The sequence below is a fragment of the Thalassophryne amazonica genome, chromosome 2, assembly GCF_902500255.1.
Source record: "Thalassophryne amazonica chromosome 2, fThaAma1.1, whole genome shotgun sequence".
NCBI lineage: Eukaryota > Metazoa > Chordata > Actinopteri > Batrachoidiformes > Batrachoididae > Thalassophryne > Thalassophryne amazonica.
In genome coordinates, this window is record NC_047104.1 from 88,270,679 (window position 1) to 88,297,613 (window position 26,935).

The 26,935-nt window shown below is 40.0% G+C and overlaps 1 protein-coding gene across 1 annotated transcript in view; it reads left to right on the forward strand.

The window, feature by feature from the left end:
• The window catches only part of syt9a (synaptotagmin IXa), a 144,845-nt gene that overhangs the window by 83,419 nt on the left and 34,491 nt on the right, over nt 1-26,935 (forward strand). Inside the window, exons 4-6 of the mRNA XM_034188863.1 lie at nt 23,863-23,983; nt 24,968-25,139; nt 25,337-25,466. Of these exons, the coding sequence (XP_034044754.1) occupies nt 23,863-23,983; nt 24,968-25,139; nt 25,337-25,466 (423 nt within the window). The remainder of the gene's footprint in view (nt 1-23,862; nt 23,984-24,967; nt 25,140-25,336; nt 25,467-26,935) is intronic.

A 26,935-nucleotide genomic window follows, 5' to 3' on the forward strand; every position in this document is an offset into this window, starting at 1 on the left:
GCACTGCGCTGCGGTGGTTTGAATCATATTTGTCTAATAGATTACAAGTTGTTCATGTAAATGGGGAATCTTCTTCACAGACTAAAGTTAATTATGGAGTTCCACAAGGTTCTGTGCTAGGACCAATTTTATTCACTTTATACATGCTTCCCTTAGGCAGTATTATTAGACGGTATTGCTTAAATTTTCATTGTTACGCAGATGATACCCAGCTTTATCTATCCATGAAGCCAGAGGACACACACCAATTAGCTAAACTGCAGGATTGTCTTACAGACATAAAGACATGGTTGACCTCTAATTTCCTGCTTTTAAACTCAGATAAAACTGAAGTTATTGTACTTGGCCCCACAAATCTTAGAAACATGGTGTCTAACCAGATCCTTACTCTGGATGGCATTACCCTGACCTCTAGTAATACTGTGAGAAATCTTGGAGTCATTTTTGATCAGGATATGTCATTCAAAGCGCATATTAAACAAATATGTAGGACTGCTTTTTTGCATTTACGCAATATCTCTAAAATCAGAAAGGTCTTGTCTCAGAGTGATGCTGAAAAACTAATTCATGCATTTATTTCCTCTAGGCTGGACTATTGTAATTCATTATTATCAGGTTGTCCTAAAAGTTCCCTAAAAAGCCTTCAGTTAATTCAAAATGCTGCAGCTAGAGTACTGACGGGGACTAGAAGGAGAGAGCATATCTCACCCATATTGGCCTCTCTTCATTGGCTTCCTGTTAATTCTAGAATAGAATTTAAAATTCTTCTTCTTACTTATAAGGTTTTGAATAATCAGGTCCCATCTTATCTTAGGGACCTCATAGTACCATATCACCCCAATAGAGCGCTTCGCTCTCAGACTGCGGGCTTACTTGTAGTTCCTAGGGTTTGCAAGAGTAGAATGGGAGGCAGAGCCTTCAGCTTTCAGGCTCCTCTCCTGTGGAACCAGCTCCCAATTCAGATCAGGGAGACAGACACCCTCTCTACTTTTAAGATTCGGCTTAAAACTTTCCTTTTTGCTAAAGCTTATAGTTAGGGCTGGATCAGGTGACCCTGAACCATCCCTTAGTTATGCTGCTATAGACGTAGACTGCTGGGGGGTTCCCATGATGCACTGAGTGTTTCTTTCTCTTTTTGCTCTGTATGCACCACTCTGCATTTAATCATTAGTGATTGATCTCTGCTTCCCTCCACAGCATGTCTTTTTCCTGGTTCTCTCCCCCAGCCCCAACCAGTCCCAGCAGAAGACTGCCCCTCCCTGAGCCTGGTTCTGCTGGAGGTTTCTTCCTGTTAAAAGGGAGTTTTTCCTTCCCACTGTAGCCAAGTGCTTGCTCACAGGGGGTCGTTTTGACCGTTGGGGTTTTACATAATTATTGTATGGCCTTGCCTTACAATATAAAGCGCCTTGGGGCAACTGTTTGTTGTTATTTGGCGCTATATAAAAAAAATTGATTGATTGATTGATTGATTGATTCATTATGTAAACCAACACATTAATGTGACGTGTGTCGTCTGTTGGTGTTTACAGATAAATGTGCTTTTGTAAAATATTCAATTTTTTTATTTGTAAAAACAGGCATTTTTACGGAGCCCTGGAAGTGTCATTGCAAAATGTTTTGCATGTGGAGAGAATGTGGGCTCATTTTATTAGTGCGGTGTGCACGTTTTATGATGTTCGCATGTTTTATGATGTAAAACGTGCACTCAATTTTGTCTTGACACATAAATGTTGGCTTTATACTGTGCGAGTTTTGGCCCTTTTTCAGATGATTTTTCATTCGTGCAAGAATTTTTTGGACCGAGTATCAGGTTAATCGCGCGTCCTGCATCGTGTAGTGTACATGGAGTAACAAGCTGCATTTAACATCTCATGACCACCTCCTAATCGCCGATCGTATAGTCCAGGGGTGGCCAAGTTCGGTCCTCGAGAGCCACATTCCTGACACTCTTAGTTGTCTCCCTGCTCCAACACACCTGAATCCAATGAAAGACTCGTTAGCAGACTTTTAATGAGCCTTTCATTGGATTCAGGTGTGTTGGAGCAGGGAGACAACTAAGAGTGTCAGGAATGTGGCTCTCGAGGACCGAACTTGGCCACCCCTGGTATAGTCGAATGAAAATCAAACCTGTTTGATATTATTCTGGTCGGCCGTCGTGATGGTATCCTGCTGCTGAAGAGCTACAAGCATCCAACCTCTCGCACTGTGCATGTGCAAACACCGCAGAGATGTCTTGTAATGTTTTTTTGTTGTTGTTGTTTTGTTTTTAAACTTTGATGTCTCCCATCGAGAGTTGTTGTAAATTACGTTTGAAAAAAAGCTTACGTTTTGCTTCTGGAAACACAAGTTTGACTTGTGGTTTTTGAATGTACAATGTGTGAGAGAACATAAATCAGGTGCTCTGAACTTTTACACCATGCGGTTCTGTTGTACAGTTTGAACTGAATCCGAGTACAGTGATTAAAAATGTCATACAGTGTCTGCTCAGCATCAGGACGAATACTGCCATGAACTGCCGTGAACACTACTGGCCAGAAGATGGCAGTAGAGGCCTTGAAAACTTGCTAAAACGAAATTCCAGATAATCTGTGTCTGCTACATTTAAGATGCATGGAATTTAATAAATGCAGATACGATAACAACGTCTATAAACCCAGAGAATATATTCACAAGAGTCTTTGGCACTAGAGTTTAATGCTGTTGTCCGTGGAGCCTGAACACAATGTCTGAAATGCATTTGTCCTGTCGTGAACGTACTGAGATTACCCTATCCTACCCTTAATGCACTGCTGGGCACAGCATGTGCTCACTAAAACCTAAAAAATTAGCACATTACTTTAAAACAAAAACATATATCTGATATTTTCACTTTATAAAACTTCAGACATGACAGTAATTTTAAATAACTTGTCCAAAATTAGTTTGGTTAAAATTTGAACCATAAGTTAAAAATGTATGCCTCTGGATGACTTGGGTGATATTGCCGGCATATCAGTATGGTGTTAAAGGAAATGTTTTTTTGTGACCAGTTCTCCTTTGCCTACGGAGGATAGAGCAGTTTCTCCAGGAAGCAGCTCTCTTCTGTTGTCAGAGGGTAAAACTATACATCTGTTACGAAACTTTTAACAAGTAGGTGTTCAACTGATTTTAAATTTTAAAAATGTTTGCCGCTGTTCAGCTTTGTTTACTACGTTATCGGTCTAAAAGTTGTCCGACAAAAAATTATCGGAAGATAATTAGTCCGCTAATGGTTTTTAAAGTTATGTGAAAAGATAATCCGATAATGAAAACAAAGGGAGGTGATGGTATAGTGGTTAAGGTGTTGGGCTTGAGTCCAGAAGATCATGGGTTCAAATTCCCGCCTGACTGGAAAATTACTAAGGGCCCTTGGGCAAGGCCTTTAATCCCCTATTACTCCCGGTGTGTAGTGAGCGGCTTGCATGGCAGCACCCTGACATCGGGGTGAATGTGAGGCATAATTGTAAAGCGCTTTCAGCATCTGATGCAGATGGAAAAGCGCTATATAAATGCAGTCCATTTATCTTCGATAATTATCTGTTATTGGCTTATCGGAACTGTGCTCACCACTGTTTATGCCTAATTCACAAATTTGATTATAAATGACTAATTACCACTGAGTACTTTTTAAGAAGTCAAGTTGTCATGACAAAGACATTTTCTGGTAATGTCACATTGATTAATGTCAAATTGTCATGACAAAGACATTTTCTGGAAATGTCACTTTGATTAATGTCAAGTTGTCATAATAAGGACATCAGAAACAAATTCAATGTCAAGATGTCATGACAAAGACAACTTCTGATCATGTCCCTTTGATTAATGTCAAGTTATCATAATCAAGACAACCCAATAAATGTTAACTTGTCATGACAAATACCGAATGACACTTAATGACAGCATTCATAAATGCCCATGACATTGACATAATGTTTATGACACATTCATGACTGTCATGTAACAGTTATGACAGTGTCATGTCACTATTATGAAGGTACCTTCAAGTAAAGTGTTACCGTAATGTTCTCTGTATCCCACTTTATTCATATCCTTATTACTCTTTTCTGTAGTATGCATAGTGGCTGCAGGGTGCTTTTGTAGTTGTTTCCCCATACTTCCACACAGTGAGACAGATATGGTAAAAAATAATGAACAGCAGAGTATGTGTAAGGCTTTATAGTCCAGTATGTATTTTGTCTCCCCCAGAATTGCAGTACATTTTGCCAGTTTTGATCTGATGTGGCTTACATGAGGTGTTATGTGTCGACGCGGGTTGAGGAGCGGACCTGCGTCAGACAGAACCCAGCGCTAAAAATAACCAGAAAGCGGTTCCAATAACAAAAACAATTTATTTATATCACCTGCTAGTGCATAATAAAGTGCAAAAACTAAAATAGCGTCCTTCTGGTGGAGTGAAGGCTGGCACGCTCTCCAGCGCCCAAAAGGATCGAAGCCCGGCGCTCCCGGACTCACTATCACCGCCAAACACCCCCCAGGAGGACATGACAAACCGACTCTCTGCGAAGGATAGAAGAGGTGAGGTAAGTCAGCAGTTACAACTAATATCCTTCAAAAGACACATACTATCAGCAACACATTCAGGTCTGTATTTTAAGCTTTATGCAAATGAGCAGCTTCTCACAACAGGTGGAGGATCACTTGTCCGCACGCCACAGCAGTGAGAAGCAAGCTGCACAATTCTCATCACAATTCAAATATATTGCGTAACAAAATACCAAGTTACTATCAACAATTAGTTAAACACTTAATCACCTCTGATGTGTGCTGACAGCATGTGTCCCTCACCCTTCCTCCTTCACGGGCTCGATGTGTCAAACCCAGGCGCGGTCCTCAGCGTCTCACAAACGAACATCACAAGGTCGAGTTCCCGGCAGTTCTGCTTGAATCACACATGACTTAAATGCAGAACGCCATCCAATTATCTGCTTCAGCTGAAAGTCTTTAAGGCTGCACGTGAGCACCATTCACAGGTGCTACACATGATGTTGATGAGGATGAAGGACTCTTCAGCCAGCACCTTCTCCACAGACAAATCAGTTCTCATGCCACCTGGAGAGCAAAGAAAAGAAAAGAACACCAAAATGTCCAGCCACACCCCCCCAACACACAACATGAGGTTTCCAGCTGATTTTGTTGTCTATGATCACTCCAACAAATGTTTTGGTATACTCTTTCTATGTGTGTATTATTTATAATCAGGGCTACTTGAACATTTGTGGAATTTCTTCCAACCAACATCATCTTTTTTCCCCTCTAAATGAATTGCTAATTTCTTTTGATAATTAGTTTCAAACCAAAATCTGCTGCAAACTCTCCCCAGAAGAAAAAAAAAATTTGTATCATCTGCAAACAATATAAATATCAATAACTTCAAAACATTACACATATCATTTATATATAAAATTAACACCTTAGGTCCTAATATTGACCATTGTGGTACCCCACAAGTGATATCCATAATGTGATTTGTGCTCACCGATTTGTACATACTGTTTCCTGTTTTTTAGATAGCTCATCAGCCAGCCAGCTCTTTAGCAAACTATTTTGGCACATTGTTGTTTTCTCCCACTGATAATAATTAATAAAATGCAATTAGGAGGTCAGTATTTGACTGTACAACTGACTGTTCAAAGTCAACAGGAATAAAAGTAATTCTACCAGTATGCAGACTCCACTGTAAAGTTTCATTTATTTGTCATTTGTTTTGCAGAAAAATCCATCTATATTTTTCCAAACCGAATGTGTATTCTTTTTTTGCTGATGTGCTTTCCAATTGTGATGACACTGTCAGATGTACAGCACTATCTGCGAAAATGTTTTAAATTCCTCAACACTTATTAATGTTTATATATCATACCTACTATAAAATGCACCTGTTCTTCCTGATCCTCTTCATTTTGTGACAGTTGCACTTTGTTCAATTTGTGATGGATCATAGAAGAAAGGCAAAGGCTGTTTGCCCAACCGTTGGGCAGATAAGTCATACATTGAACATTACACACCCAACCATTGGGGAGATTAATGTAATGTCTTACCTTTTTCGCCCAACCGTTGGGCAGATAAGTCATACATTGAACATTACACGCACAACCGTTGGGTAGATAAATATGATGTCTTACCTTATTTGCCCAACCATGATCATGTATTTGACACGTTTTGTGCATCTAAACTATGTCTTTTACACCACTTTTTAAGGCTCTGTTGTGGCATATGTTTGGCACATTTAACAATGGTGTCTTTAATTACTGCGAAAACACCGCAATGGATGAAAGCAGACAAACTTCAGAAGTATTTTGAATGGAAGCCCGTTAATGACGACAAAACGGTTTTTGAACAAAATGCTGCTTGTTGTCTGTAAGATGGTGTTAGTTTGAAACAGTTTCCTGGGTGTGATGAGCCAAACAGAACCGCTTTAGATCACAGCCCCTCCGCGGGCTGCGAACCCTCCCGCAGCCAGTGAGAAAAAAAATCTGCTTTTTTTCCCTCTTGCGTTGAAACTAGAAGTGAACTTACAAGTGTGCTCATTGGTCAGTGGTGGTTGGGTGTATATGCTCACGTATTTACTTTTTTGAACCAACGGTTGGGTGAATAGCCACTCCGTAGAAGAAAATACGGTGGAATTGTGGTAAGTACTGTTGCCTCACAGTGAGAATGTCCTGACCTTGTACTTCCTTGTGGAGTTTGGCATGCATCGGTTCCCTCTGGCTGCTCTGACTTCCTCCCTTTTCCAAAGGCATGCAGCTTAATTGAACTGGTCACTCTAAATTGACAGTAGGTGGGAGTGAGTGTGTGAATGTGTTTGGCTATATGCGCTGACCCTGTGATACACTAGTGGCCTATCCAGGGTGTACCCTGCCTCTCATTGAATGAATGCTGGGATAGGCTCCAGCTCCTCCTTAATTGTTATAAGTGGGTTTATAAAATGATAGATGGAGCTGTTAGACAGCCACAGATACCAACGTGGAAGCTGTGTTCCAACTGAGCAACTTAAGGTGATCTCTCACTGCTCATTTTTGGAAACCTATATTTTACTACAGTGGTTAAGGAAAAAAAAAAAATCTGCCATCCCGGCAATCCGTTTTGAAGTTATTAATTCCGACCAGACTCTGTGTCAGCAGACAACGGAACGGAGGATGATTTTCGCTTCTTGACTACAACAGGAGTCCCAGTTAGTGACTTTAATCCACACAAAAGAGACTCAAAATATTTTAATGGCTTTGAGAGGAGTTAAGAAGCGGACTTGCCGTTTCTGAAGAGCAGCGAATCAAAGAACCAATGAGCTAGTGGATCGAAGCATTGCTTCATTTGGTTCACGCATCAAAGTGGAGTCGCGCTGCAGAAACGGTTGGTTACAGAGCCACTGCAGACAAAACCCTGAATATCCATAAGATTTTATTTGTACATCCGTATGACTCTGAAACTCTGAAAAATCTGTATAATTTACAGACAATCCATATAGGTTGACATGTTTGTCAGTGCCTCTTGTAATAAATAATGTCCACTTGAATATGGATTGGGCAACTCAGTTATTTTGATGATGCCAGGCTACAGTCTAATACATCAAAATACAATGCAGATGATATTTGCAGTGAGCACAGTGGTCAGAGTGTGTGCGCAATTCAAAGACTAACTATTCGCTGACCTCTGTGTATGTCCTCAGGAAATAAAATATAAAACCCTAATCCCATAAACATCATGCCACACTCTTCAGGAGAACATATTTTCAGATTTGTAGCGTGTTGTTATAATACAGACATTATACACACTGTGAGCACATGGTCCTGAGTTAAATACATCTTGTAATTGGTGGTAGTTAGTTTCACTCAGATGACAAAGAACTGTTGCCAGTGGTTGTGGGCAGTCAAGGCCGATTACCTTGTATTTGGACTCCGGACATCAATCTGGGCCAAAATTTGTCAATATAGATGCTAGATTTAGCAACTTTTGGACTGCCCTGACAATTTTCTTTTGTTTCATTCTTTCTTTCTTTCAAAAAAACAACTATGAATAATGTGTTTTTACTTATTTATTTATGTATTTATTGATTTTTTTTTTTTCCATTTTTCAGAGCAACTTTTATGAACTTGTGACTCATGTGACACAAAGGCTAAAATGCACACACTTTTCTTTTAAATGACATAAAATTGTTTTCCCTCAGTGTATATATATATATATATATATATATATATATATATATATATATATATAAAATTTTTATTCATTTATTTTTTGTGCACAGCATGCATTTTATTATACACCCCTTTATTCATATCAAGAGTCACAAGGGTGCTAGAGCCAATCCAAGCAGTTATAAGGTGTGAGGCAGGGTAGCCCATAGAGACAGGCAAACTCACTCTCTCACACACACACACACACACTATGGTCAGTTGTCAGTTATACTCACCAATTCACCTAACCTGCATTTGTTTGGAAGTGGGAGGAAGCACCTGGAGGGAACCCACTCATACACTGGGACAGCATACAAACCACACACAGAAAGTACCATATGGGAAGCGATCCCATCACCTTCTTGCAGTGAGGCAACAATGCCAACTACTCAGCCACGGTGCTGCCCACACTGCATGCATCACAATGTATTTAGTGATTAACATAAACGTGTGCATCTTATGGCTCCACTTGTCACTGCAGGCTTCAAAGAAAATCTGTAAAGCAGTCTCTCAGAGTACACGTACGAGGTCTATTAGAAAAGTATCCGACCTTATTATTTTTTTCAAAAACCATATGGATTTGAATCACGTGTGATTACATCAGACATGGTAAAAATTTTAACGGCTGATGAGAGATTTTGGTCTGGTAGTGTCACCGTAAGGACGGCCCATGGCGCCTGACGGCGATCTGCGCTTCGAGGCGGCAGCGTCTTGCCATTTCAAGTTGAAAACTTTCACATTTCAGGCTCTGTTGACCCAGTAAGTCGTCAGAGAACAGAGAACTTTCAGAAGAAGTCGGCATGAGTTTATTCGGACATTCCATTGTTAACGGACATTTTGTAATGAAAGAACGTGCGGGCAGAGTCGCATGTCGGGCCGGACCCGACCGCGGGGGGTCGCGACAGGAACAACACCTCCGTTGGAAACCTTAACGGGCAAGTTGGAACATGCCCAAGCTGTTAAACAATTTCTCAGTTACTCACTTGTTGAAAGCCATCAAAAGCCGCCTAAATTTTACAAATGGTTTTCAACACGGAGGTGTTTTTCCTGTCGCGGCGCACACAGATTCACCGAGTCGTCACGGAAACGACTCGGCGAATTTGCGCTCACGTCTTTCATTACAAAATGTCCTTAAACAATGGAATGTCCGCATAAACTCCTCATGCTGGCCTCTTTGAATCTTCTCTGTTCTCTCACGACGTCCTGGGTCAACAGAGCCTTAAATTAGGATGATTTCAGCTTGAAACAGGCCGACGACGGCGCCTGGAAGCGCTGCAGGACGTCCCGCTCTGTGGGAAGTCCTTACAGTGACAGAAACACCCCATAATCTCTCATCAGCCATTAAACTTTTCACCGAAAACCAGCTGAATTTCTCGAATAGTGTCCACTCGGATATTCCTCACAGGTCCAGAAAAAAGTTTGATAAAGCAACGCGCGTCGTCTCGAGCAGCGTGTGAAACAAAGGAATTCAGCCGAGAGGGCGGGACCACATCTCACTCAAGGCCTGCCCACAGGGAAATGACATCACCGACACGCGTGAAAAAACTCACGCATGCGCACGAGGGTTCAAGCATGATTGGTGTAATCGCATGTCAATCAAATCCATATATTTTTTTTTTTTTTTATAAAACTGCCGGTTAGTTTTATAAGATACCTCGTATTACATTATTGTATGAAAAACAGATTTTTGAACACTAATGCACAAGCCAATTATTTATATGACAATGCTTTTTTTATACAGACATGCAAATAACTTGACGAGCTTACTTTGTATTCGGTATCTGCGTTTGATTATAACACATTCAAGGAGAAAATATGATGCTATTTTTATATGTCAGATAAGGGGTTATGAATGAATGAATGAATGCATAAATTAATGCTTTTCTACATATTTTGGAATCAGTGGGTGCCAAATAATCATGTCTACCCTGCCTCATAATTATCAGAAATTAAATATAGCACTTGAAAAATTAATTTTTGGTGTTTAAAAAATATTTATTCCCTCTGTTAGTCATTCATCTGCCTCTGAGCTACATGAGTCATTTTTGCTCATTTGGCACCTGCTGTTTTCTATTACTGATTAAATATTAATAAAAAGCAATGAGAAGATCAACATTTACCCACCTGGTTATATGTACAACAGATTGTGAGTTTTCAAATGACACTTTGGCCTTGTTAAAATTTTAATGGGTTGTAGAAGAAAACACAGTGGATTAGTGGTTAGTCCTGTAGCTCTGCCTCCTGTCTTTTTGTTAGTGCCACTGTCTCTAAGCCATACAACATAGCTTGTTTCAATACTGTCTTGCAAACATTCCAGTTCACTTTTGCGGATATTAGAGGTGGGTGATAGCAGGAATTTTGGTATTGATCCGATATCAAGTAAATACAGGCCCAGTATCGCCAATATCGATACCGATACTTTTTCATATTTAAGCTTCATAGATCCAAAGGATCCAAAAGACCTAGGACAGAATTTCGCCAAACATTGTACGTGACAACAAAATGCTTTATTATCACAATCAACATTTTTGTTGATTGTGATTTGTGTTGATTTGTTGAAAAAATATCACTCAACACAACTTAAAACAAAATCTCCTGAGGTAGAGGCCTAACAAACCACAATAGAAGGGTGCGTTGCTCCGTGTTGTGTGACACAGCGCAGCACTGCTCTTACACACAGAGAGTAGACTTTGATGAATCTGCGTGCGCAGCAGTCAGTGTGTGCGGGAGAGAAAAAAAGCTTGAGTATCGATCTTTTTACACAAAGATCGTTCATTATTATCAGTTTACCGGGGCGTTGCTAGGCTGGTATCGTAGATTTACATTGACGATACCTGGCTATACCCGCCCGCTGTACGTAAACAAATGACGTCATAGCGCACGCAGCCCAAGAACTGTCCGAAGAGGGGAAAAAAAAAAACTATCCGCAGAGGAAAAGATGAAAAGACAAGAAGTGTGTTTTGGTCCCAATATGGATATTCCGGATGATTTTCTCATGGATAGTATGACAATGAACAGCAGCTAAAGCAGCCAGCTTGATGAGGACACACTGCCAAATTTGGAGAGCAGCGCGCGCACCAGCAGACGACTAAAGTTCAGTGAGCCAACTCTTTATCCTGTCTTTGTACATGTCCTGCACTACCCTTACATACTTCTTTGCCACTCCTGACTTCCGCATACAATACTACAATTCTTCGCTTGGCTTCCTGTCATAAGCTTTTTCTAAATCCACAAACACTCAATTAACTCCTTCTGGCCTTCTCTATACTTCTCCATCAGTATTCTCAGAGCAAACAATGCATCATGGTGCTCTTTTTCGGCATGAAACCATGTTGCTGCTTGCATACCTTCACCTGTTTCTAAGCCTACCTTCTACTACTCATTCCCATAACTTCATGCTGTAGCTGTTCAGCTCAATGCCTCTGTAGTTACTGCAGCTCTGCTCAACACCTTTGTTCTTAAAAATAGGAATCAGCACACTTAGGTGCGCCTTGTATGGCAGCACCCTAACATCGGGGTGAATGTGAGGCATAATTGTAAAGCGCTTTGAGCGTTGATGCAGATGGAAAAGCGCTTTATAAATGCAGTCCATTTACCATTTACTTAGTCTCCACTCCTCCACCATACTCTCATTTTCAAGATTTTTTTGTAAAACAGCATGGTTTGAAACTCCACTGCCATTGCTCCAACACATTTCCATGCCTCCAATGGAATTTCATCTGGACCAAGTGCCTTTTCAATCTTCATCCTCTTTGTAGTGGCCCTAACTTCATTCTTACTAATCCCTTGCACTTTCTAATTTACTCTCTCCACATCACCCACTCTTCTCTCGCTCTCATTTTCTTCATTTGTGAGCACCTCAAAATATTCCCTCCACCTTCTCAATACACTCTCTTCGCCTGTCAGTACATTACCATTGGCATATTTTACCACCCTAACCTGCTGCACACCCTTTCCAGCTCTGTCCCTTTGTCTGGATAATTGGCACAAGTCCTTTTCTCCTTCCTTGCTATTCAACTTCTTACTTCTAACAAAAGCAAAACTTTCCTTGACCTCAAGAAAGAGCTGACCTCACAAGGGAAAGTATCTCATTTCCAGTAAAGCAAAGCAACTGTGCAAAGTGAAACTTGCAAACTGAAAAATCAGTGGTGGATCATCAAGGCTGCTGAAATCCAAGCCCTTGTTTGGGTTTCAAGGGCAAGCTTTGTTAGTGCCAACAAAGCAATCTACAGGCCCTCCACCTAAGCACAACCAACTCTTCAAAGCAAGGATGACTTGAGCCTGCTGAAGACCAGAGATGGTGTCAGTGCTTGGTGGAAAGAACACTTTGAAGATCTCTTGAACACTAACCCAATCATGGAGGAGGAAGAGCTCAGTCATTTACCAAGACAAGATTTAATTGAACTCAGTTGAACCCCAACTCTTGAAGAAACTCTTTTTGTCTTAAAGGGCATGAAAAACAACAAAGACATTATAGTTGAAGTCTTTAAAAAAGGGTGTCTCTGCTTGGGATCCTGAGTGTCCGGATGGAACTTACCCTGCGGGCTATGTTCTCAATGCCTGGGAGAGGTGGCAGGTTGCATGCTTTCCGCCTTTTTCTGTGGAGGACGTCGAGGATTTATTCATATTTGGTTTCATAGTAGAAGGGCTGGTACTTATTGGCTTATGTGCTGCCCTGACCTACCGGAAGACTGGCAAGACGGCTGCCGCCAAAACCACGACCCCTTGCTTGTCCGTCATGATGAATGATTTGGGCAAGGCGATGCATTCTCAGACTGCATTAACCCTTGAACTCAGACACAAATTGGATAACATCTCAGAGCAAATGCGCACCTTGCAGGAGAAGGTGAAGATTTTTCATAATTGGGGATTTGGTTTGTTCATGTGAAGCTGGAAAAGTGTTTTTCACTGCTCAACCACAAACACAGCAGGCTTATCAGCCTCTCAAGGATAAAATGCCCATTGTTTTTCCATCAGAAAAATATCTACGGCCTTGGGAAGATTGGCTGCCTCCTTATCTCTCTTACTCCAGTACACAAGGACAGAAAGACTCACACATGGACAAAGACTGAAGCATGCTCCACTTTCCCTCCTACCTCCCCTCCTGCCCCCCATCACACGCCATCCCGGCCACCGCTCACGCCACACCTTCTCCCCTCCGGGGGCTGCGTGGTTTTCACTGCAGCAGGTCCCTGTTCCCCCCAAGCTAGCGGTGGTGCGACTCCTGTTGCAGCGGCTACCACACACTCACATCGCCTCAATTTGGACAACAGACTGTTTCAAGTTTAGTGCACATAAACAATGCCAAATGTATATGTGTTGTCTTAACCTATGTGTGCTGTTCGGGTCTGTGGGACCCGTTTTCACTTTTGTTCAAAAGAAAAACAGTACAATGAATTATTTTTTCAAGCTCAGAATCATTGGCTTTGGGTCATTTTCTTTGAAAAACATAAATCAAAACACACTTTCTATGACGCACACCCAACACCCCCCGTACACATTTATATTACATACAACATGTTCGGGTCCCCTGGACCTGGAATTCATAAAAGTGCATAAACCAGAGGACCTGTGTAGCTTTATTCCATAATCTCACTAGGCCTTCTGTGTGTGTGTGTGTGTGTGTGTGTGTGTGTGTGTGTGTGTGTGTGTGTGTGTGTGTGTGTGTGTGTGTGTGTGTGTGTGTGTGTGTGTGTGTGTGAAAGGGGGTGCGCACATGTGTGTTTCTGCCAATGCCGTTCCTGCACAAGGTTGCAACATTGTGTATTGAAAATTCAAGCACCCACAGCTGTCTGCTTTCACATTCCCGCACACCTTACCTCCTTTCTTGGGGGAACCAATATTTTTTTCTCCAGCTGCGAGTCACAAATTAGGGGTGGGACACGATATAAATAACTTTGCTAGTGTGGGTCACTATCACAACTGATGAATATGGCGAAACGATTTTCTACTCAGAGGGCCTTAGAGTTAGTTTTTGAAGAGAGTGAAGATTTTGATGATGATACAGAGGAAGAGGCTTCAGAATATGAAGACCATATTTCTGAAAGTCTGGTAGTCTGACTTCTGTCTTGACTCTTGTCAAGAGTCAAGACAGAAGTATGACTACCAGAGCAAGAATTTTAGCTGAGAAAGCTTCTGCGATTTTAAGCGAAACGTCCTCCCGTCAAGCAACCCAGTCCAGTCGAAGATTCAAGCTCCTCTACTATGAAAACCACCTGGACAACTGAGAGCCTTCACAGAAACGTTATGACAATTCTTAGACCCTTTGTAAATTTGTTCTAGGGAAACCACTCAAATCTTGATCACAATTGTTTTTGATTTTTGTTTTTAATTACATCACAAATCAACCACAAAACGACTGGCACTTATTTATGAATGTAAACTAACAAAAGTAATGGGCAAATTAACCATATGTTATGTTTATGTTGTTGTAAATTAAATGAATTAAACCTCTGTTGAGGATTTTAACAAAGAATGTTTTGATTGTATTGAATTACCTACCTAAAAATGCAGCGGGTCCAGCAGACCCATGAACACTAGCAGAATAACAAAAATATGAACAGCACACAAGGGTTAATTCTGATGTGTGCCATTATTACGGCAAACAAGTAATAATTGTGGATTAATTACTGTATCTTGTCTGTGGAAATGTGAGTGTGGACGTAATCTCGTTGTTGTTGCACTTGTAATGACAATGACAATAAATCTCATCCATACATCCATCCATCCTACTACTACTACTACTCATAATAATAAATAAAATAATAACAATAAATCCCATGTTGAACAATCCCTGAGTTCCCCTCAACAATAATCCTTTGTCCAGGTAATGTTCTCTGAACATGGAGGGAATTTGAATAAAAATAGCTGTAGTTCTTAAATATTACATGTAGTTTATTTTGTTTATTTAATAATTTTTTTATTTTGTTAACTGCCCTGAACTACAGTTTAAAGTCTACACTACAAACACATCTTGATTGCTTTGTTTCAACACATTTGGTTTTGTACACAGGCAAAATTGTAAAAATTCTGTCAACTCAACTGAATTAAATTTTACACCAGCAACTCACATAATACTGTAAGTCACCCTAAGGCACTTCACAAGAATAAGATCAAACTTAACCAACCCCCTGAGCAAGCACATTGGTAATAGTGGTAAGGAAAAACTCCCTCAGGTGTTTTTCAGATTACAGGAAATAACCTCAACGGACCTTGTAACTTTCATGTATGTATAGACCTGAATGTATGGTAGAAACTAAATTGACACAACATTGTTGATCATAGTTTATTTTTTTATTCTTATTTACAATTCAGTAATTGCAGTAATTCGGTAATTGCACAGAATGGTGTTAAAATGCAGTAATCTGTTCAATCTGTCTTTACTGTATTCTTTCTAAATGTGGCCATGTAGACAGGTCAATTCAAATAAATAAATAAATAAATAAATAAAATAATACAACCATGGGTGCATGAAGGCCATGAACAGATTCTTATCTGTGCCATCTAAAAATACACTCTGTGTGAACCACTCCATTATTTTTTTCACATGCACACACAGAACTGGAGGTGTTACATTTGGGTATGTAGTGGATGGTGAAAAGAAAAACAGTATATGGTACATGTTATGCTACCTTCTAAACAATGTGGAGGAGCTATGGTTACACTGCAAAAGTGATAACACTGTTCTATAAACTTTGTAAATCCAGCTGACTTGCCAGTGGAACATCAACATTGGTGAGACAGCTCCAGGAAGTATCCTGAATATTAAATATATAAAAATGTAAATGACAGCACTCGGAGAATGGCGATATCTGCCAAGACAGAAAATTCATATACATTTTGAATGACAACCAGAGTGGCTACAGAAAGTCATCATACACTTGGGATTTACCACATCTGTATTATAATAGCCAAGTGCCCTTTGTGTCTGTGTATTCGTACATTGTGTATGGCTTCAATTACAGAGAAAATGAAGAGAGCTGACATTTGGTTTTTGGTATGCTTATGCATTATTGAACACTGCGAAAATGGAGACTTGATAATATTTTTGTTAAAATGAATATTAGCTCAACCGTGGAGCAATTGATGATGTGTTGCAATACACCATGGAAGTTTGGGGTTTTGGGGTTTTAAATGTTGTTATTATGGTTCATGTTAGTTTAACAGTGTTGTCAGTGTTATTGATTTATTGCGTTTTTGTAGTTCAATTGGTTTAGTCAGTTTAGTTAAGTGCCATGTTGCCCTGACCATGAATGAAAACTATAGTGCTTTGATGTGTGTGTGCGTGCCTGCATGATTTTATTTAGTAAGTTCAATGTAAGTACATAATATACAGTAATTGTAAGCACGTTAAAAAATCTTGGATGACACAAGAAAGTGAAAACATGTATTTCCATTGTGGTCCATTTAAAAATCGAATGACAAATTGTAAGTAATAATAAAATATAATAATAATAATAATAATAATAATAATAATATAGTGTGTATATGATAACAATAACCTAAAAATTTTATACATGCATTAAGACAGTAAATTAACATAAAAAATAACATTAAAAGGAAATAAAAGGGTTGAGTTGTTCTTCTAAAAACTGTTGATGTCTAAGGTCCAAGGTTCTACAAACTTTATGTAATTTATTACCACCCTTGAAACATGTCAGCTACATGTTTTATAAACACTACCCAATCTAGAGCCTGCGAATCCCCACGGACAACACGCTAGTTTTTTTATATATGAGTATATAGGTATGTGCAATAGCGAAACTAGTAGACCTGAAATTTCAGAAGCAGTTTGCAAGAAGGCACATGTCACACCTGAGTAAATTGCAGTAAAAAGAAATTAAATAATAATTAAAATAAATCAAAATCAAATTTATTAATTTATATAGCGCCAACTCACAATAATGTCGCCTCAAGGTGTTTCATGCTACATAACTCGGAAAAACAACAAAATGAATTAAAAGATGAAAAACATAATGAAAGAGCAAAACATAAAAGAGTAAAAAGAATTAAAAAACACATAATGATATATTAACGATAAAACAGGGAAAACAAATGGGTCTTATGTGTAGATTTAAAAGTCTCCACAGAATCCAACTGCCTTATGTGCACAGGGAGATCTTTCCACAGAGCAGGGGCATGATAAGAGACAGCTCTGCAGACCTTTTGTTCACCCTAGGAACACAGAGAGGTCCTGCACCCTGCAAATGCAGGGCCCCAGCCGGTACGTAGGGCTTAACCAGGTCAGCCAGGTAGGGAGATGCCAGTTTGTGAACAGTTTTAGGCCAATAACAGAACGTTAAAATCCGATCTTGCAGAGACAGCAAGCCAAAAGTGGACGTAATGTGATCAAAATTTCTGCTTCAAGAGTCTGGCAGCAGCATTTTGAACCAACTGAATACCCCTAATGCTGGACTGCTGTAAACCAGAAAATAGAGAATTACAATAGTCCAATCTAGAAGAGATAAATGCATGTATCAGAGTCTCAGCATCAGCCATAGATAGGATGGGATGAATCTTCGCTATATTTCACAGATGGAAGAAAGCAGTCCTCCTAATGTGGAGGTCAAAGGACAACATAGGATAAACAATTACCCCAATGTTCCTTACTTTGTCCGTATGATGTATAACACACGAACCTAAGCTAAGCGCGAGCTGGTCAAATTGATGTCAATGCCTCGCTGGACCAAGAACCATCATTTCAGTCTTAACAGAGTTTAAAAGTAGGATATTACTAGACATACTGATGCAAGGCAATCTTCTAAGGATTTTATGTGAATGAGATTAACAGCAGTTATCAGCATGTACAATTATCACCAGCATAGCAATGAAAGGCAATCCCAAAATGCTGCAGTATATGCCCAAGGGGTGCTACATAAAGGGAGAAGCTCTTCTCCCTTTATGTAGCAAAGACGGCTCCTTGTGGAACCCCAAACTTCATGTTACTAAGGTTAGTGGTATGGCTATTGTACAAAACACAGTAAGAACGACTGGACAGGTGTAATGTCAACCACGCAAGGGCACTTCCAGTAATCCCAAAATGATTCTCCAGCCTATCAAGTAAAATACGAGGTCTGTTAGAAAAGTATCCGACCTTATTATTTTTTTAAAAAACCATATGGATTTGAATCATGTGTGATTGCGTCAGACAAGCTTGAACCCTCGTGCGCATGCGTGAGTTTTTTCATGCCTGTCGGTTGTGTCATTCGCCTGTGAGCAGGCTTTGAGTGAGGTGTGGTCCACCCCTCTCATCTATTTGTTATTGCGAATAAATGTCTGAACAATTTGGAGCTTTGCTTCATCAAATTTTTACAGAAACTGTGAGAGACCTCCAGGTGGACACCGTTCGAAAAATTAATATGGCTTTCAGGGACAATTTTATGGGGATTAAACAGATTACGGGGTGTTACTGCTGCTTTAAGGACGGCCCACAACTGCTGAGAGTGCGGCGCGCTCCCAGCCCCCATCGACAGGCTGACACCCCGCTGGAACAACCAGATCATTTCCAATGTGAAATTTGTTGATCTGGGACCTCGTCTGACTTTCACAAAAAGGCAGAAGATGTGGACATCAGCACTTTTTCTGGCACATTCCACTGGAGTTTTTTTCATGGAAAGAAAAGCGGAGGGACGCGCCACGGCTCCGTTCATTACGCGGGACAAAGCCACCTCGGTGTTGGTCTCTCAGGACAGCTTTCAGGTGGATTTCAGACGGATTCCGGTTGCTTTCCAGTCGTGTGAATATCCGATTGTGATTATGCATGAGCTGGACATGCCAGAACATGTCCCGTGAGGCTTCATCACGGCGTTGCTTTGCGCCGAGCGGCTGCACCGCAACGCGCGGTGGAACAGCTTCTCTTTCCATGACAAAAACTCCTGTAACAGTGAAATGTGACGTTCATTTTTAAACTGGACGCTGTCTTGATCCAGTATGTCATCTGATTAGCACAGGAATTGTGAAAAGACGTGGACATCAGCACTTTTCCCTGAAAGCCATATTAATTTTTCGAACGGTGTCCACCTGGAGGTCTCTCACAGTTTCTGGAAAAAAATTGATGCAGCAAAGCTCCAAATCATTCAGACATTTATTCGCAATAAAAAATAGACGAGAGGGGTGGACCACACCTCACTCAAAGCCTGCTCACAGGTGAATGATGCAACCGACAGGCATGAAAAAACTCACGCATGCGCACGAGGGTTCAAGCTTGTCTGACGCAATCACACGTGATTCAAATCCATATGGTTTTTTAAAAAAAATAATAAGGTCGGATACTTTTCTAACAGACCTCGTATGATGATCCACGGTATCAAACTCAGCACTAAGATCTAACAGCACCAAAACCGTAGTGGTATCAGCGTCCATTGCTCGCAGAAGGTCATTCACTACTTTAGTGAGCGTTGTCTCTGTGGAGTGTTATTTTCTAAAAGCAGACTGCAATGGCTCAAAACAATTATTCTCAGTAAGGTGGTCCACGAGCTGCCATGAAACCACTTTTCCAGAATCTTAGAGCAAAAATGATAAATTTGATATTGGCCTATAAAATTTCAATGCCCTAGGGTCAAAATTAGATTTGTTAAGTAATGGTTTAATCATTGCAGGTTTGAAACATTTAGGAACAGATCCAGAAGTTAGTGAGAGATTAACAATTTCCAGCACAATCAGCCCAAGAATGGGCCATAGGTCCTTAATCAGTTTTGTTGGTATGGGATCAAATAAGCAGGTTGTGCTCATTATAGACGTCACAAGCTTTGTCAGTGTGCCCAGCAAGATACTATCAAATTTTGCAAATCTAGGTAACACCTCAGTGGTAGCACCCACCTCCATAGCAGGTTGCAGTGGTTGGGTCAAGGCATGCTGGGATATGCTCAACCTAATGTCTTCTATTTTCTTCTCGAAATAATCCAAGAAGTCCTGTGCTGTAAAGGCAGAGTGACTAACAGGTGGCTGTCCATGAATGAGTAATGCAACCATGTCAAACATAAACTTTGAGTTATGGTTGTTTTTATTGATCACATCATAATAGTCCCGCTTTGTAGCCAGTAGTGCGTGCTTATAATCTAAGATAGCATCACGCCACGCAAGGTGGAACACCTCTAATTTGGAGCTACACCATTTCCATTCCAAACCGTTAGCCTTCTGCCTGAGGTCATGCAAGTAACCATTGAACCAAGACGACTGGTCCTTGGGAAGGTGTGGCCTTAATAGAGGTGGTGCAATCTTATCAAGTGTAGTTTTGAGCACTGAATTTAAACTATCCACAAGACTGTCTACTGATTGAGTATTCTCCAAACTTGAAGCTAAAATATCAGGCAATCCTTCCTCGATTTCAGTCATAGTTGAGGGTTTAATGCGTCGCTGCAGTAATAGACAAAGTTGTTGCTCCACTAAATGCGGCAGCGTAAACCAAACCTAATTAGTGAGTGGTCAGAGACACCAATGCAACAGGCAAGATGTCGACATTCGTGACAGCAAAACCACGTGCGAGAACCAAATCCAAGCTATTTCTACTAATGTGTCGAGCCCTGAATGCATTGCTGAAATCCTAATGCATCCACAATTTCCATAAATGATTTGCAAAGGGGACCAGAGGGCTTATTTGTATGAGTGTTAAAGTCACCAATAATCAAAATGTTGTCTGCCCTAGTTGACAAGTTAGAGATGAACACACTAAATTCATCTAAGAATTCAGAGTATGGGCCAGGGGGCCTATAAACAGTGACAAAATAACATGAATGATTTCCATTCTTCTGACCCTGACAATACGTAGCATCATAGTCAGAGCGGAGAATCAGATCCTCAAACAAATTATATTTATGACCCCCAACAGTGAGAAATGTGACTAAATGTGTATGCCAGTGGGCAGGCATCATTTAAGGGAAGGACAGCTGTAGATTTAAGCCAGGTTTCACATAACCCAATCATATCTAAGCGGTGATCCACAGTTATCATTAATCAACAGAGATTTTGAGGACAGTGATCTGATGTTAGTGAGACCCAAACTTGGGAATGGAATGTACCTGGATGACATTCAGATGATTCCATCCCACACAGCTGGCATGGCTCTGGTCAAGGTTGACAGGCACACTCCTGACCCACTTCTGTCTTTGTGTGCCCTGCCCACTGCTGGAAGCTCCTGTTTACTACATAGCTTGCAGCAGTGAAGCAGCTGAGAGGAGCAGCGAAGCTCAACTCTACACACACAAAAAAATACGTCATTATTCCTTAACAGAATATAGCAGTGTTGCCATGCTGCAGAGGTCTTGGAAAATAAAGCAGTTTTGACTTATGGTTTTGATTAAAAAAATAATCCAGATAGAATAACTCCATTATTGTCAATTTTGTGATTTGTGCAAAGTTAAAATATAACACATATCTTTTAATCTATATACAATACATAAAGGGCTACGTCTGTCTGTCTGGGATAAACTCCCAAACTATAATATGTAGCCCTAAAAGCTATATATATTCTGAATCCTCATGACATGGGGAACAAACTGGTACCATTTTTTTAAAAGTTGAACTGAAAATTACCCCCAAAATAGCCGGCTGCTGGTATGACCAGGCAGATTCAAATTTCCACCCCTGTATATGTGTTGGCCATCTCTGTTTATTTAATCCCTTTCTACAGCACACTCAACACAGCACAGCCACAGCACACTCAGCAAAACAACAACATGCTTAGGCTGAGGCTGTGGGCATGACCAGGCAGATTCAAATTTCCAGCCCTGTCTTTGGGGTGCAGTACACATGCAGGCCACATGTGTGTTGCTTTTTCCAACGGTACACTCGTGGGGGCACTTAGACAAATTTCACATCCAGCTCAAAAGTGATCATTTGCTGACTGTTTTTATGCTAATAGTGCAAATGGCCACACATTTTCTAAATGCCAAGCCACCAGTGTTAGGAATTTGGCCGAGAGGGATCGAATGGGCTCTCACAGGGCACACTCTGTCTTTCAGCCACTGGTGTATGCAAATAGTTGTAGCAACAGGTGTACGAAGCATGGGAGGCAGCTCAGATTTTTCACAATTGGCATGCAATTCCTCCTTCGTGTGCTAGTCGACTTAAATCATGTCATGTGTGAAGGGGCCCAAAGAGTTTTGAACATGTGACTTCAGTTTTGACCAATGCTTGTTAGTAATTGAAAAAAAACTGTCATGTGTGATTTTGAAATGCTAACCAGTAACCTAAGGCAATGCCTGGATGTCTTTGACACAAGATCCCCTGAGAGAATCTTTGGATACCACTGCAATAACTTTATGTCATATGAGTAGATCATTTGTGAGACTCAGATGAGGAATACCACTTGTGATGTGTGTTGTTAGAAACATCAGCTCCAACATTCTAACCTTGTTTAGAAGTGAAAATTTATTGTCTTGTACTACTGTACAAAATCAAAACAAAAATTTACAATGGCACTCCCTGTGATTAGAAGACAAAATAAATCCATCCATTTTCTATACCCACTTATTCCAGTTAAGGGTCACGGGCGGCTGGAGACTATCCCATCAGCCAAAGGGCATGAAGCGGAGTACCATGCCCCTGGAAATGCCTTGTGCAGTGCCTTACCCCTCGCTCACACTGCTTCCGGTGTTACAGTTGTGGGACCCGCAGAGAATCCAAGTCATTAAAAAGATACAAACCTCTCTCAGTGGCCACGGAGCTCTGTGGCTGCAGTTACCGAGACCCTGCGGCGCTGTGGATTTTTCCGCAAGAAGTCTATCCTTGCGGGCTGCCGGAGCGTTCCGCTTCAAAACAGCGAGCGTACTGTAGTCTCTGGACCTGTGTGTTTTTACTTGTGTGAATGGGATTCTGGATTAAGCTTAGACCTTACTTATTTGAAGCATCTTGAGGCAGCTTTGTTGTGATTAGGCACTATATAAATGAAAGAAATTGAATTGAAATTGAATTCTTTCATTTCTCAACTGTATCAGGTTCTGGTTTCTGGATGAAGTTGTTTGAGAATGAAACAATATTTATTTTTTGTAATTTCTGCCAAAATGCATATATAATACACACTAGATGTTCACTGCATTCTACTTTAGCCTATTCCCACCCCTTCACCCAGTTGTGTGAAAACCATTCCATAGATTTTTGACTAATCCTAGACAGGTAACAACAACCAACAACCAATCAACCAACCTACTCCACACTGGTTAAAGCACACCATTATTGACAAAGATAACAATGCTGATGTGTGATATCAGTAGATCAGCAATAAATTCCACTGTAAGAGGCCATTCTTTCTCAATGTACTGGTTTGCTTTCTGAGCTGCTGCTGTTCTTTTAGTGCAGTTATTTCCAGAACAAGTGATAAGTGAGCCTACAGTCTTTCTGTAGCTTAACAGAATTCTGCATCTGCAGGTGAAATGTGGGTGGTTTTTATTAGCACAATGTGACAGAAATTATTTTTTTATTTTATTTATTTATTTTTTTTTTACAGAAACATAGTACAGCTCTGTAGGAAAATGCATGGGTGGCCAAATCATTGTTTCACACCCTCAGCAGCTGTACAGTAATGAAAGGACCTGCACTGCATTTGTTAGTGTGAACATATCGCTGTAAATGTTGCAGTGATTGACTGGCAAATCATTACTTACTTGTTTCATACAGCATCGAAAAGTAACAACACCATGGTCAATGTGGTTTCTTTCAGGATAATGTGGACCTCGGAGACCTGATGTTTTCTCTCTGTTACCTGCCTACTGCAGGCAGATTGACCATTACCATGATAAAGGCCCGCAATCTAAAGGCCATGGATATCACTGGCGCATCTGGTAATTCCAAACTATACTGTTGAGTAACCACAGTTTTATATTTATAGTATCTGGGCCAGCAAGGGTCATAATTACAACATGGGGGGCAAATGCTAACTATATTTTTTTCGAAAACTATATATCTCTAGAGGTTTTTTTTTAGCATGATAGCTATCATATTTTTTTAGCCCCTTCTTTTTCCAAGCAATCCCCTATTGACCAACATTTCTAATTTTTGAAACATCCTTTTTTTCATGTGGAAACACAATACTAATGTCAAATAAAATATAAAATAGTATTAGAATCTTTCTTAATATTATGGCCAATATACAAACGTGTATATGCATAAGTGAAATTGTTTTAAATTATTCAGCTCATGTTACATGTGGCCATGTATGAAGAAAAAAAACCTCAAAAAACTATGTTCTGAAGAACTATTATTTTATTTCAAACATTTTCATAATAGAAAAAATATTTAAAAATTAATGATTTTCTCATGTCATTTGTCTGATTTGCATTTTGTTGAAACAAAAAAAATATAAGCACTCACCATTTCATGGCATTTAACACTGGAAACAGCATCTTCATGAAAAAACATGCGATGCGATGATGGATGAATTTGGTATATTTTTAGTTACTATATTGGATATTGGTGGCCATATTGGATTTAATTGTCTGTCTGTGTGTAAAATTGAACTTCAAATATAATATTTAATATGTGATCTGAATTATATTTACTATTCTGTTCAGCATGTATATGTGCTTAAAATGTTATTTCAGAAACATAAAATTTTGATTGATAGTCACTTTAAAAAAACGCTGTAAGAATCTATATGGTATTGAGTGCTGAACTCGAGGGATTCATAGCTTTCAGAAAAAAAATATAGTAACCATAGTATAGTAAGCACAAAAAAGTGGTAGTTGCTAGCCAAATTTAGTGGGTCTGGCCCCTACGCTATTACTGGTATTCTAAAGGAAAATAAAATGTTTCTCTTGTTTCTATAGATCCATATGTGAAGGTTTCGCTCATGTGTGATGGTCGCAGACTAAAGAAGAGGAAGACATCGACTAAGAGGAACACGCTGAATCCAGTCTATAATGAAGCTATTGTCTTTGATGTCCCTCCAGAAAACATAGAGCAGATCAGCCTTTTGATTGCAGTGATGGATTATGACCGGTGAGCATCTGTCATTTTGCACTTATATTTGCAAGACAATGAGAATTGAGATGAATGATGACAGATATAAAGGTTGTTGTTTTGTTTTGTTAAATACATAAATCTCTGTTAATCATTTATTTTATTTTGTTTTGTCTCTGGCTTTCCCTGACATATCTTCAGAAGAGATGTTTTGTGTCTCTTTCCTGCACATACAGCGTGGGTCACAATGAGGTTATTGGTGTGTGTCGGGTTGGAAATGATGCCGACTGCCTTGGACGAGACCACTGGAATGAAATGCTAACATATCCCCGAAAACCTGTCGCCCACTGGCATCCTCTTGCCGAGGTGAAATCTTTACTTATTTGAAGCATGCAGGTTCAGTGACAAAGATTTAAACTGAAAAAATGTTATACTTCACATTATATATTATGCTGATCTGTGGTCCAAACCTCAACCACACCACACATTCAGAACCTCCACACACAGTCATTCCAAATCCTGATGCAGGTTAGGTAGTCATGACTACCTTTTCCCTTTTCTTGCCACTGTCGCCTTTGTGGTTGCCCAAACGGTTTGGTAAGGTTAGACCTTACTTTTTGTGAAGCACCTTGAGGCAGCTTTGGTGTGATTTGGTGCTGTATGAATAAAATAAATTTAAATTTAATTAACTGACTAGAGCCCGACCATTATATCGGTTGATCAATAATATTGGCCAATATGAGCCTTTCATGACCATATCATGTAGGTGTTGTTTTTGCTGATATAACCTTTCTTTTACAGAATAAAGACTGCAGAATGTGTTTTGGGAATGGTGTTATTACACTGTTTGCCCAGCAGAGGGTGGGCCAGTAGCATTTTTTATAATGCTGTCAAGCATGGCTCAGACCCACATCACCCCTTGGTCTCATTAGCTACAAGAGACGGAGGCAAAAAAAAAAAAGCTGCTATTCTTTTTCAATCAGACTGGGCATTTTACTGCAACAAGAGACAAGTGGCCATTATGCTGCCAGCTAGGTGGGGCCAAAATAGACAAGAAGTCTATTTATGCAAATACTGATAGAAATCCAACAGGGTGACTGCCAACCTCAGTGAAGGCAGCCCAATGAGAGCATGATGTACACTGGTTGGTTGTTGGTTATATACGTATATATGTTAGTTATATAAAACCCCAATTCCAACTAATTTGGGACGTTGTGTAAAATGTAAATAAAAACAGCATACAATGATTTGCAAATCCTCTTCAACCTATATTGAATTGAATACACCACAAAGACAAGATATGTAATGTTCAAACTGATAAACGTAATGAGCAAAATGAGCAAATATTTGCTCATTTTGAAATGTATGCCTGCAACACGTTTCAAAAAAGCTGGTACAGTGGTATGTTTACCACTGTGTTACATCACCTTTCCTTCTAACAATACTGTGTTTGGGAACTGAGGACACTCATCAGTGGGTATAAAAGGAGCATCCCCAAAAGTCTCAGCCTTTCACAAGCAAAGATGGGGCAAGGATCACCACTTTGTGAAGAACTGCATGAAAAAAAAATAGTACAACAGTTTAAGAACAACTTTTCTCAATATTCAGTTGCAAGGAATTTAGGGATTCCATCATCTACAGTCCATAATATAGTCAGAAAATTCAGAGAATCTCTAGAACTTTCTACATGTAAATGGCAAGGCGAAAATCAACATTAAATGCCCGTGACCTTCGATCCCTCAGGCGGTACTGCATTAAAAACCGACATCAGAATCAGAATCAGAAGAAGTTTATTGCCATTGCCGGTGAACAGGATTCACAGACTAGGAATTTGC